The sequence below is a fragment of the Bactrocera neohumeralis genome, chromosome 6 (assembly GCF_024586455.1).
Source record: "Bactrocera neohumeralis isolate Rockhampton chromosome 6, APGP_CSIRO_Bneo_wtdbg2-racon-allhic-juicebox.fasta_v2, whole genome shotgun sequence".
Taxonomy (NCBI): Eukaryota; Metazoa; Arthropoda; class Insecta; order Diptera; family Tephritidae; genus Bactrocera; species Bactrocera neohumeralis.
In genome coordinates this window covers 58,939,838-58,953,990 of record NC_065923.1, presented here as the reverse complement: position 1 = coordinate 58,953,990, position 14,153 = coordinate 58,939,838, and the positions used below count along the sequence as shown (strand labels likewise).

The window sequence follows — 14,153 nt, the reverse complement described above, 5'->3', positions numbered from 1 at the left end:
TATCTGATCTTAGTTCAACATCATCAGAACAAAATTTACAGGGTCAAGAGTCGACGGAAGTTTATGAACCAATTTTAAATCAACCACAGAAATTTACTCAAGGTGAATTAAATGATTTAGTTAGAGACCTAAATCTTTCTAAAGAATCTGCTCAACTTCTTGGATCTAGACTTCATGCAAAACATCTGTTAGCTCCAAATACATATTTTGCATGGTATAGAAAACGTGAAGCAGAATTTGTACCTTTTTTTAGTCAGGAAGAATCATTAGTTTATTGTAAGAATATCCCCGATCTTATTGAAAAGTTAGGAGTAAAAATATAATTCTGGAGATTGGAGACTTTTTATAGATTCTTCGAAGCGGAGTCTAAAAGGTGTTCTTTTACACAACACTAATCAGTATGCTTCTGTTCCAGTCGCTCATTCTGTTCATTTGAAAGAGACTTATGAAAATTTAGAAACATTGTTAGATAAATTTGGATATGAAAAACACGGTTGGCAGCTTTGTGGAGATCTAAAAATTATAACCATGATATTAGGCCAGCAGTCAGGATATACAAAATTTCCATAAATATTAAATAACAATTTGTCGCAGAAATTTTTAAAGTTTGAAAAGTGAACTTTCTGAATAGGTGATGGTTATTTTTGAGAAACGAAAATTAGTTGGTGAAATTTTATTTTGAATGAAAAAACGATAATTCCTATGTAAAATATATGGGAACCTAAAAAAAAAAAGCGACCACTTAAAGTTAAGCTACAGCGCCTGGATGGGGGGGGGGTTTTTTGGTTGTCATTCACTAACATTTGAGGGGGTAAGAGTTGAAAAAATAAATTTCAATTTTTTTTTAAAGCACCCTAATATATGTACATACATATGTATGTATATTACTGCAACTAAGTTTTGACGTGAACGCGCAAACAATCCGACAATCCCGAAGAACAATAAAATCTGACACAAATTTGTCAGTTCATCAGTCTTCTAGGATCAATGTTTTTGTAAAAATGGGGCTAAAGATTTTATAAAAAAAATCAAAATTTTCCGAAATTCTATAGATATTAGTTAGAGTGCATGCAGGATTTGATTTCCGTTGGTTTTATGATGTTTTCGGAGCATGAATTTGAAGGCACGGCTGTGTAGCATAGATTAATATTTAAAATAATTTTTTACTTTTACTTTTAATTTTTACTTTTACTTTTAATCTTACTTTACTTACCTCACATAATGATTAGTTCTATTAAAAGCATAAATTAATATATTTTCTAATAAAAAATGTGTAAATAACTTTGCAAATATTATTATTTTTTCCAAAAGTTAATATGAAACTCAAACATAATTACTTATTTCCTGTTGCACTGAACTCAGCCTCATTATTTATACAGAATCTTTCATAAAAGCACCTACATATAGTATATTCTATGGCACTGTATTATTTTCCTTGCTCTAAACCTTTGCTATTCTCCTACTTCATTTTAATACAAAAAAGTATAAGTACAAAAAAATCCCTCTCCACTTGCTTTAACGTTCTTACGCCGCCGGTTCGTAGATATAACATATCCAACAGTTTGTAAGGATGTCTTTTTCTTGCCAAATGGCTGTTCATAACTACATATACATATATATATATATATATATCGACTGTGAAGATCTATGCATTTGTATCATGTATGTATGTTTTTTTTCTCATTTCATTATATAAATTCGACTCGAATGTGCGATGGCTCTTAAGCCACTTATGAGGGTTGTTTAAGGTGACCAGCTAAGAGAAAAATTTTAATCACTAACTGAGATTAATATGTATATATATTTTTTTATTGTTATAAAATTTTTAAATTTATCATTGAAAATCGCAGTAGTATTTTTCAAAATATCCCCCATTACGATTTATACACTTTTTTCAGGCGTTTTAACCAATTGTCGATGCACTTTTGATACTCTGATTGAGGTATCTCCAAAACATGCATTCTGAACGCATCAACCGTCCCTTCAATTATCGTTGACCTATATGTTTATTTTTTACGTAGGGGAATAAAAAGAAGTAATTCGGTGCCAAATCAGGTCCATACGGTAGATAACTAATCAAATTGATGTTTTGAGTTCTCAAGAATACAGTTGTTTCAGACTATGTGCGATAGCGGTTCGTTTTCCTAATATGTTTTTGAAAGACAACTGGAAAATATTGTTGGTATACCACACAGAATTTACTGCGTTGCTCCAGTGGTATAGTTACGACATAACCATTTTTTTCAAAAAATAAGCAATCATTTGCTTGAAAGTGCTTCGTACGCGAATAATTTTTGTTGGATTCGGCCCATCTTGAAACAACCATACAGTCGATTGCTGTGTACTTACGGGCTCATACGCGTAAATCCACAATTCATCGATGATGAGATGAATATTTTAAGTTACCATATATAATAGCTCACGTATGTCAAAACTTTTTTAGTATGTATAACATGTCAAACTTTTCGATAAAGTTGTGAGTGCTGTCAAAATCCCGAAAAATAAAAAGAAACCTACGTATTATATTCCTAACTTTCTTATTACTAAAATTTTTTAATTTTAACTGGTCACCTTAAACTTAAGTCAGTCGGGAACACATATGTATCTGCGCACAAATTTATGCTGCGCACGATCACTTTCAACGTCACTGTGTTGCGCATGCGTGGCAGTAGGAAGAGGCACTACCGCCGAAACCGCTTTTAGTTTATACGTATCCTTGACAGCGTAAACACCTAGAAACGGAGTAGAAATGTTGTAGTGATTCGGATAGAAATGATATTTCATAAAGAATTTTACGTAGAAACGTTTTCTTCAATGCTGTGATTTACACATACTATTTAGCAAGTATTCTTTTGCTACCACAAGAGCGACAGAATGATCATTTGCATTTCGGGTTTTATAATTGGTGAAAGGTAACAAGAAATTGTAAAAGAAAAAACTAACTAATCAATAAAAGTGTAATTGTTTAAATTAAATTTTAAAGCGCCATAAAAAGCCAAGTTTGCCGCAGTCTTCGTTTTATTTCGCCTGCATCTGGTTTGGCTTTCAAAACAGCTGTTCGTGTTTTTGAGTTTACCCAATAACAAAATAAATAAAGATAACCAGAAATCAGGTGCAAGATATTGCATTAATTTATTGTATTGGCTGGTCTGTCGCCCCAATTCGTACAAAAGCCGATAACCGTGTGCCAACAAACAGACATAAATAAAGTAAAGGGTGACCTGATTTTTTCGTCAATGCACAAAAAAAAAAACGAAATAACCAACAATGTCTTGAAAAATTGCAACAAAAATCTATAAATATGCAATAATTTTATAAGATGTTTAAAAGTAGTTACCATTGGCACGCAGCTGCTTTCGAAAATAATAAAAGCGCAAAGTAATGATAATAACAAATAAATGCTATGTAATAAAAATATATAGAAAGACAGTGCTGTGCAACAAATGCAAATGGCAAATCTTGTCTAAGAAATGTGTATCGAAAACTGCAACTATTTTATTGGTGTGATTTAATTTTAGTATTTGTGTATCTGTTGAAGTGGTTTTACAAAAATATAGTAATTCCAAACCAAATTAAATAGTCCAGTAGTTGTTCTAACAAGTCAACGTAAATATTATGGATGAAAATTAAAGAAATTACTGACAGTTTAAAAACAATGCAAATTTGATTATTTTCATTCTAGTAAAAAAAATTTAAAGATTTGGAAGATATTTTATTAAAAAAAAACCAAAAGAAAAAAATATATTAATTTTTTGTGCAAAAATTTGATGTAAAATATCTTAAATAGGTAGTGTGGGTGTCCCTCGACGCACTTGTCCTTTAAGAGGCTCATTGTGAAACAACTGCGACTAAAACCCCCTCACTTTATTTTGTCCTTTCTGAACCACCCCGTGCTTCTGATGAAGTTCATTTATACAAAAGGTTTTATCTGTGTAACTACGAAATATTGTCAAGAACCGATAGTACCTATTATTTTCCTGTACAAAGCTTTACATGCGCATAGAAGATGTGTATTATGGTGTCCTCTTCTTCTATCTCTTAACAACTTTTACAATAGTCATTACGTTGTTTTCACAGTCTGTTGCCATATCTGCCAAGTAGACTGTGGCCTGTTAGTACTCTTACTCCAGTTCTTATTTAATTCCTTTTGAATTTGAATAGACGGCATGTTCGATCCATATTCCATTATGTTATATTATTTTCCTGGTTGCTGAGAAATCTGGAGAAAGACTCCATTAAAACTAAGATATATGTTTTTCGATTACATAGTATCTTCAAACAGCCATGGCGTATAAATTCCCTCTTTTTGGAGTCTAATTGTAGCGTGATACCTGCTCTGGCTAGATCATATGCTTCAATTACCAGTAATATCACTATATCCTGGAACGCATTACAGATTTACCGAAAGGAAAATGTAACTAGTACTATTATTACTCAAGGACCATACCTAAAATATGTCATTATCTCTTTCGAAGCAGCGTTTATAAAGCGAAATTAAATATACATAATCTGAGGTCTATCTGTAATCTAATAAAATTGCAATAAAAAGGTTGATATAAAAGTTTCAAAAGTTTCTGACGTCTACCACTCATTGTATCTTCCGAAACAATAAAGGTTAATAAATTATTGATGAAAAACTATTGATAAAAACAAATCTAAGTCTTTTGATTAGGTCATAGTCTAAATTTTATTTATGAAATCTCAAGAAAATTATCACTTGAAATCCGCTTCTGTCAAGATGTCTTATGAATCAAGGATACAGTCTTGCAAAATTTAAATTGTATTAGTTCATTTGAATTTTAATTAGTAGTAAGCCATTTGGCACAGACTTTCAGGAGATCCACCTATATTTCAGGTAAAACTAAGGCAAAAAGTAAGAAACAAAAACAAGATAATTTTGTGAAGTAATTAACTGTGAATATTATGTTTCACAGAATCTATAGCTTTTCTTGAGACAAGGTGAAGAGTACAGCCTTAGCTTTCCGATTAAAAGTTCTATCTATTTCGTAGACCTTTCGCTATATGCAATGACCAACTTTACTTTTTCATCTAGTTAGCCAAGATATCGTCGCCATTTTGTTAGTTTGCTCCAATTAAAAAAAAATACTTGTATTTTTTCTCCTTTTTATTTAAATTTTTGCTTATTTAGTTTAAATGAAAATATATTGTATATATAAACATTTTGTTGTTGTATCATACATACATGTATGTATGTATTTTAGAACATTTCAACTTTTACTATCTGCTTGAAATGGATGTCTAGTATAGCTTTCTATTTAAGTTGTTACTGAAGAAAAATCTCCAATGTACTAAATTACAGACGTAATTTAATTTATTTATTAGTTCATTTATTTATTTAGTTTTTCAATTTTATTTCCAGTAAATAACTAATTGGAATTGAATTCTTTATATTTTCTAGTTTCCCACAAAAATCCATCGAGCGTAGCGGTTCCACCCAATATGACATTGCCGCACCATCGGGCTCCACAACGTCCGGTTCCACATTGTCAACGGATTGTGGCGGCTATGTTTATCTGCAGCAACACTATATACCCTCGAGCTCTTCCAGCGCTGCTATAAATTATCCCGTAATGCAACAATCGCACATGATTTACCAGCAACATCATCCACAGCAGCTACAACAACAATATGCAAACTCGTGCCATCAACAGCAAATTGCACATCAGCCAGCAGTCGCTGCAGCAACGGGAACTGGTGAGTTGGACGCACAGCCATTTTTATATACCATACATATACATATGTATTTATATTACTTATATGTATGTATGAATGGTTATATGTATATAGTATATATATTAGGGTGTGTCATTCTGAGGCAACCTTTTTTTTTCAACTGAAAAACAGGCTAAAAACTTTCGAAAATGTGAAAAAGAAAGTCACTCAAAAGATGAGCTCTTAATATTAATATTAAGAGGTGCCTATTTCAAATTTTCTGTTTTCCATATAAATTACATGGAAAAAAAATCATTTTTTTTGTGGTCGTGTTTTCTCGTAAAATAATCGATATTTCGGAATCGATCTTCAGTAGTCGAAGTCGATTAAGAATCGATTCTTGACATTCGAAAAATCGATTATTTTACGAGAAAACTCGATTTTCCAGTAGAATCGGAATCGAGTTTACCATCCCTACTGGCAGCCATCGCGCGCACATATAATAACCTCCGCACAATAACCACCACAAAAAAAACTATTTTTTTTCCATGTAATTTATATGGAAAACAGAAAACTTGAAATAGGCACCTCTTAATATTAATATTAAGAGCTCATCTTTTGAGTGACTTTCTTTTTCACATTTTCGAAAGTTTTTAGCCTGTTTTTCAGTTGAAAAAAGGTTGCCTCAGAATGACACACCCTAATATATATGTCTTATGTAAACTGAACCGCATTCATAATAAAAGTAAACTTTAAGTATGTGCTATAATTTGTGTGTGCGAGCGTTAAAGTCGGCTTTACTAAGCACACTAGCTTTCACACTTACATACATAAACATATACTATATGTATTAAGGTGCTTCAAAAATTTGTTTGAATTTTTTTTCAACTCTTACCCCCTCAAATTTTAGTGATTTACAAAAAAATTCTCCCTCAAGCCAGGCGCTGTAGCTTAACTCTAAGGAGTCGCTTTGTTTTTTTAGTTTCCTATTCAGTTAACATTGGATTCTCGTTTTTTCATTCAAACTAAATTATCACCAATTAATTTTCGTTTCTCAAAAATAACCATCACATATTCAGAAAGTTGACTTTTCAAACTTTGAAACTTCCCGCGCCTGGCTTGAGGGAGTATTTTTTATGTCAATCACTAACATTTGAGGGGGTAAGTATTGAAAAAAAATTCAAAAGTTGCATTTTTTTATACATTTATAACGGATATGTATGGACACTGAGTGTTATAACTTAATTATCTTCTTTTCATTTTTCCTTCCTCTAAATGTTTATGTATTTCTTGGTAACATCCTTTTCATTATTTACACCCCTCCCCCCACACAGGTGGCATGCATCATGGCCAACATGTGAGCTTACATCACCAGCATCATCATCACCATCTACTGCATGGCCATCATCATCATCACGGTGGTGCCGTTGTGATTGCCGGCAGCGGTGTTGGCACCGGCGGTGCGGTTGGTGTGGCTGGCAGCGGCGGTCCCGGCAGCACTTCACCATCAGCCATACAGCAAAATATGCATAAGAAGAATTCCATACGGAATGGGAGCGATGTGCTGAAGCGTGCACGTGCACAGACAGCGTAAGTCTTGATAAAAATCCATTTATAATTATTCATTTTTGTATTAGATGTGAAAATAATTTGTCATTAACGTTGATACGGAAACTTAATCTCTAATCAAAGTGATATAGGCAACTGACAGTTGTTGAATATTTAATTTTTGTGAAGAGTTTATTGATAAAAAGAACTGTTAATAGGTAATTGAAGTCTAATATATGCATAGAACATTAGCATTTTCCTGTTGAGGCTAAGGAACTTAAATAAAAATATTTATTCATTTGTCTACTTTAATGTTGTCAAAATAGTCCTCATTCGATATTATGCACTTATGCTAGAGCTTCTCCCAATCGTCTAAACATTTTTCAAACTCGAGTTTTAGGATAGCCTTTAGCTCTTTCAATGACTTTTAGCCCTCCGCCATCTAAGGTTCTTTTTATTTTTGGAAATAGAAACGAGACACAATTAGACATTGCTAGCGAATGTGGAGGTTGAAGCATTGTTACAGTATTACTTTTGGCCAAGAATTCACGAACTAGCAACGAAATATAACTAAGCAATGAATACAGTTGAAAATTATATCATTGATTATCAGAGGCATGTACATACATATGTATGTATATCATCATAATAAAGGGCTTAGTAAAAATGGGGCGTTACACGATATAAGAACGTGTCTTAGAGGGAGAGATTCAACGCATCAATGAAATTCAGCCAAACAAACAACGACAAACGAGTGCGAAAGCCGTGGAGGCCATTTGCTTGATATGCTATTCCATAAATAACTCTATACTATATACTTTATGGTTGAATAAAATAATTACTATATTATCGAAAGACTAAACACTGTGTTTTCTATTCAATTCCAATATTGCGTTAGTTAACCCTTTAAAGTAAAAATCTTGGCCCGCAAAATTTTAAATATTAAAAGTCGCGTTATTTTTTTGCATATGACATCCAAAATAACTAATATAGTCAAAGGTGTCGCCCAGACGTTTCCCCGTAAAAAAAATTAACTTTGACAGCTCCAAATTATAAAAAATACACTAATTAATTACACAGGTCCACAAAAAAAAATCGATGAAAGGTTCCTTTGACCAAACATGGTGTACTATATGTGTTTTGGGCCGCTGAAACCGAATCTTAAGTCCGTTTTGCTCCATCACTTCAGGATTTTTTCCTAACCTCAAAATACATATCGGATTTTACTTGACAGCAAAAAATTTTAAAATATTAACGGATTTAGCTTAATTTTGAGATAGAGGGGTTTTGAGGGTTCCTTGCTTACGAAATTAAAGACAAATTTTCAAAATACAAAATGGCGGATCCAATATGGCCTTCAAAATTTTCAAAAAATTCTTGAATTTTCAAAAAATTCTTCAATTTTTATAAAATTTTGTATCAAAGGATTTTCGAGGTCATTGATTTCGAAATTAAAGATAAATTTTCAAAATACAAAATGGCGGTCAGAAAAAAAATTCTTGAACTTTCAGAAAACTTTGTACAGAGGGGTTCTTAGGGTCGCTGATCACTTATTTAAAGTCAGATTTTCAAAATACAAAATAGAAAATCCGCGGATCAAAATTTCTTTAATGTTCAGTATATACATATCTAGAAGTTTTTTAGGGCCGCTGCCCAAATTATATCGTGTGCCTGCATCCAGGGCACCTCCACGTGGTGACGGCGGGCAACGGAGTTGTTCCGTGATCCGGCAGAGTCCCTGGATCACGCTCCTTAAGGTGAGTCTGCAATGGGCTTAATTGTACGTGTACATGACCCTAATCCCATTTTAGAGAAGTAACACAAAAATTTTTGGGGAATACAAAAGATCCTAATTACGCAAATATTGTCAAGAAAATGTTAAAGAATTATGAAAAATTGGGATGCCTAATCTACAACTGCGCTTCTTCATTCACACGTCGAATATTTTCCTGAAAATTTTGTGTGACTTTAGTGAGGAGCAGGGCGAGAGATTCCACCAGGATTTACAAGAGATGGAAAAGAGATATCAGGGGGTATGGAATGACCACATGTTAGCAGACTACTGTTGGTCACTAAAAAGAGAGACTTCAAATCCACATAAATGGAAAGCACTACGAAGATCATTTGATACTAACAAAACTCGTTACTATTAAATAAATTAATACAAACGAATCAGCCTTTTTGTATTTTGAAAATTTACCTTTAATTTCGAAATCAATGACCTCGAAAATCCCTTGATACAAAATTTTATAAAAATTGAAGAAATTCTTAAAAATTTAAGAATTTTTTGAAAATTCAAGAATTTTTTGAAAACTTTGACGGCCATATTGGATCCGCCATTTTGTATTTTGAAAATTTGTCTTTAATTTCGTAAGCAAGGACCCCTCAAAACCCCTTTAATATTTTTTAACTTTTTTCCGTCAAGTAAAATCCGACATGTATTTTGAGGACGGACTTCAGATTCGGTTTCAGCGGCCCAGAATACATGTAATACACCCTGTTTGGTCAAAGGAACCTTTCATCGATTTTTTTTTGTGGACCTGTGTTATTAATTTATTATTTAAGGACCACCCTAAAGTCTTAATGACGTCATTCAACAACGACATTCAGGTGTGCTGTATTTTTGCACAAAAGAGTTTATAAATAACAATAAATAATTACAATGAACCAACTCAGGAATGCATTTCACAGCTTTGTATTTGTACAAAACAGTCTGGATAACATTTTAGGAACATGTGTGCAATTAAAAATAAGAAAGAACATATTTGAAAGGTCAACGTTATTTAGTGAAATTTTCCGTACGTTGTTCTTTACGTGTCCGATGATATTATTAGATACAGCTATGAGCAAACTTAATGCGCTACAGCAACTTCAAATATAAAAAGGGATATATGTTGTAAGTAATGTAAATAACTAAGTATAATGTTATCTGATATTAAAAAGGCATTCGTAACATTCTCTAGGATCTACATATATAACATGCTGAAACTAAATAAGTGCCTTAAACCTAGTATATTGTGAAAATAATCCTGAGGTTGGCCCTGAAATGTACGGAAATCTAAACGTCAAATATATATTTTGAAGATATCGCGACAAAATATGACTCCTTTCGTTCCTTTAATATAAGAGAGTATCTTAGGTTAGACTTCCCCCACTCTTATTTATTTAAGTCGTTTCCTTGTTTTGCTGCAATAAAAAATATTTGACAAATTAATCTCTTTTTAAAAATATAGATTTATTTTTAATAAAACACAGGAGTGTTCTTAAATTGTTTGACGTGTAGTGTCTAAACACTCATCATAAGTGTTAATATAGGCTCTATATTCGGTGTTAAAAGTTTATGGACCAAATATGTCAACATATAAACTTAACCAGGTAGTTGTCTGTTTTGTTTTTGTTTAAAAGGGAGCCTGGAGAGTCCTTTCAAGATCGTTAATCCCGAATTTTGTCATATGTTGGAATTATCACCATGACGGTAAAAATTACTCAGGCATAAACTTCCACGATTTTTAAACGCTATTATAAGAGTTATAAGACCTTACACAATTTATTTAATTTGACAGTTTGTTTGGTAGTTGTCTCTCTAGAAAATTGTATATTTCGTTGTAACTTAAAATTTATTGTAAAGAAATATTTTTACTTTAACAGCTGTTTTGACAGCTATCCCCAAAAAATCTATGCCTCTAAAAGACACATTTTATATGTGTATGGTATATGTCTAAATAGAGCTTCTGTTTTGAGCTTATCAGCCGCCGTTTTTCTAGCTGCTTTTTTTCGACGTATCGTACTTTACTATAAGGGATTTCGTTGAATGCCTTATTATCTTATTATGGCTTATGAAAACAATTGCCACTAACACTTCACAGACACTTTAATAGCTTCGAACCTTTATCGCGTCAGCCGATCGCTTTATTATACGATAACAATTGTTTATTTCTAAGCATTTAATTAGAGTTAGCTGTGTCAATTGATTAATTTTGTTTTCTCTTTTTTGTTTCAATTATTTCTAAGTTTACTTTTTACAAAAATTTTCAACTATTTTTGCCTGCGCACACATTGTGTTTTTCGCAAATATGTTTAGAATTTAAATATCATCATAAAGTGATCATAAATGCTACAAATTGTTTGTGTAAGAATGACAAGCATGAACAGATAAGATAAAATGTTCAACAAAGGTATTTATCTTATCGCGCATAACCGCAAAGTGAACAAGCAAAAAAATATTAAAATTCACACAGATGCGCGAAAACACGAATACATACACGCAGGCGCGTAAATTTGAGCACAACAAATTAATAAATGTTGGCCTTTTTAGTGTGTTGGTCGGCAGCGGCCCTGTGGCTTGTACGTCAGCGCTCGTATGACGCGCGCGCTTTGAAGTTATATTTGTAAAAAATTTCATTTTAAACTTCTGCCTTCAGTAGTCGAAAGTTTCTAGAGCCCTACCGGCCTTTCAGCTCCAACGTTGGTGCCAGTTCCAGCAAAAGTGTGGCGTAGCCAAAAAGAAGTGCCTGCGCCTAACAGTTATAGAAAAAGCAAACTAATCAGCGTGCAATACATATACTAAAACTATATATGTACATATATAAACATATATACCTATGTGCTACGTGTTATTTTCCGATTTACCCCGTTTTGCTTTTGGCAATTTTCGATTTTTTGAACATTTTTGCTTTTCAAATATCCATACGCGCCAATAATTGCTTACTTGTACTTATGTGTGTAGGTAGGCATAATAATAATACATATGGGCTTGTAAGCTGTTTTTCTTCAATTTTTGTTGTACTTGTTGCTTTGTATTACACAATTTTCACGTTATGCAATGCCACTTTAAGCATTTCGCTGCCAAGTCTCACTTATACGCATACAAACAAACATACACTCAGCCGTTATAATAATTTCTTCTTCTTCTTTGTCTACCGCAGATACGAGCTCTCACAAGATTTGTTGGAGAAACAAATTGAACTATTGGAGCGTAAGTACGGCGGCGTGCGCGCACGTAATGCAGCCGTAACGATACAGCGCGCCTTCCGCCACTATATGATGGTGAAAAAGTTTGCCTCAATTACCGCTATGGCCAAAGCTGAGAAACGTCTTAGCCGCCGCGTACTTATTGTATCTGGTGGCGCTGGTGGTACTGGTGCCGTAGTTGGAGGCATCGAAGACGTGCCTGCTTCCAATTCGTCATTGTCCTCAGCATATGGCAGCGCAACTGAATCTCAGCTAGATTTGATGCAGCAACAGCAACAACAGCAATTACAATCACCGGGAACTACGTCGCCGTATGCCTATCAACAGTCACAAACACAGCAACAGCAGCAGGCGCGTGTTACCATTTTGGCAGGTCCACCGGGCAGTGTGGTGGGCGCCACATCGGTACCAATTGTGTCGTCGAATGCCATTTCAGCGCGCACACCGCCCACGCGCTCGCTATCGATGCGCGAGCGTCGGCAGCAGGATGGCAGCCCGATACCACGCAGCCAGTCAGGTGAGTCGTGATTCACGCTTTTCGGATTTTAAGAGTTAGTTTCTTACGTATTATGTTCCAAATTTTTTGTTTCTTTTTATTTTAAATAAAATCTTCTACCTCCTTTCTTTCTAACATTTTTCTTTTTCCCATTTTTCAGGCGCATCATCGGTTCCCATTGGTGGCGGTGGTGGCTCCTCCGCATCTTCAACATCTTCCGGCGGCACTCTTGGTTCAACCACACACCCACACGTCAACCTCTTACATGCCACCGAGCCACATTTCTACGGCAGTCAACATCTAGCCACACATTATTATCAGGTCCCACCACACGAGGCCAGTTACGCCAGCTCGGCGAACAATTCGCACTTGGACAGCTCGTTGAATACGTCCTGGGCGAGTGTAGCAAGTGGAACATCGCCACACACACCCTACTATTCAGCGGCACAAATTTACATGCGACCCAAAGGCGCGCCCGGCAGCACATCGGCCGAACGCAAGAAAGTGCCACCCGAAGTGCCGAAGCGCACCTCCTCCATAGCAGCACAACAGCACGCACAACATCTGGCAGCACAGCAACAACATCAACACATGCTAATGATGCGTCAGACACCACCACCACCGTCACTATTACGCTCGAACGGGCTCTGCAAAAGCGCCGAGAATGGCAGTCTCACATCCGTGCAGAGCTCGGGTAGCGACTCAAGCGTTACATCGGCCGATCGTATCGCCGTCAACAGTGACATTGGTTCGGATCGTTCGAATTCTCCACAAACGTGGAAGCGTAACACGGCCCTCTCGAGTTCACAACAATTCGTACATAACAACGATGTAGGCACGGTGGCATTTAGTCTAGGACAGGCTGGTATGGTGACCGACGGACGTGGTGGTGGCAGTGTTGTTGGCGCGGCCAATACGTCCGATGATCATGCCATATCTTCACACACAACTGCAGCGCAGTATGAGCAGCACGAACAGCAACAGGATCATCACTTGAATACGACGGCGCCACTGCAGAACTACAAGGTTTCAGAAACAATACGCAAGCGTCAGTACCGCGTTGGTTTGAATCTGTTCAATAAGAAACCAGAGAAGGGCATCACTTATTTGATACGGCGTGGCTTCCTCGAAAATACGCCACAAGGTGTGGCGCGCTTCCTTATCTCGCGTAAGGGTTTATCGCGACAGATGATCGGCGAGTATTTGGGCAATTTGCAGAACCAATTTAATATGGCGGTGTTGAACTGCTTCGCATTGGAGCTGGATCTTTCCGGTATGCAGGTGGATGTGGCGTTGCGCAAGTTCCAGGCGTACTTCCGCATGCCAGGCGAAGCGCAAAAGATAGAGCGGCTAATGGAGGTGTTCTCACAGCGCTTCTGCCATTGTAACCAGGATATTGTAGGGCGTTTAAGATCTTCAGATACGGTAGGTGAAGAACGCTTTACGATTGAATGATTATTAAAGT

At 35.3% G+C, this 14,153-nt stretch overlaps 1 protein-coding gene across 9 annotated transcripts in view; it reads left to right on the top strand.

Moving 5' to 3' along the window:
• The window catches only part of LOC126763272 (IQ motif and SEC7 domain-containing protein 3), a 176,980-nt gene that overhangs the window by 159,637 nt on the left and 3,190 nt on the right, over positions 1 to 14,153 (top strand). For all 9 annotated transcript variants that reach the window (XM_050480591.1, XM_050480600.1, XM_050480598.1 and 6 more), the window contains 4 exons: positions 5,420 to 5,715; positions 7,008 to 7,263; positions 12,147 to 12,709; positions 12,849 to 14,113. In XM_050480591.1, the coding sequence (XP_050336548.1) occupies positions 5,420 to 5,715; positions 7,008 to 7,263; positions 12,147 to 12,709; positions 12,849 to 14,113 (2,380 nt within the window). The remainder of the gene's footprint in view (positions 1 to 5,419; positions 5,716 to 7,007; positions 7,264 to 12,146; positions 12,710 to 12,848; positions 14,114 to 14,153) is intronic.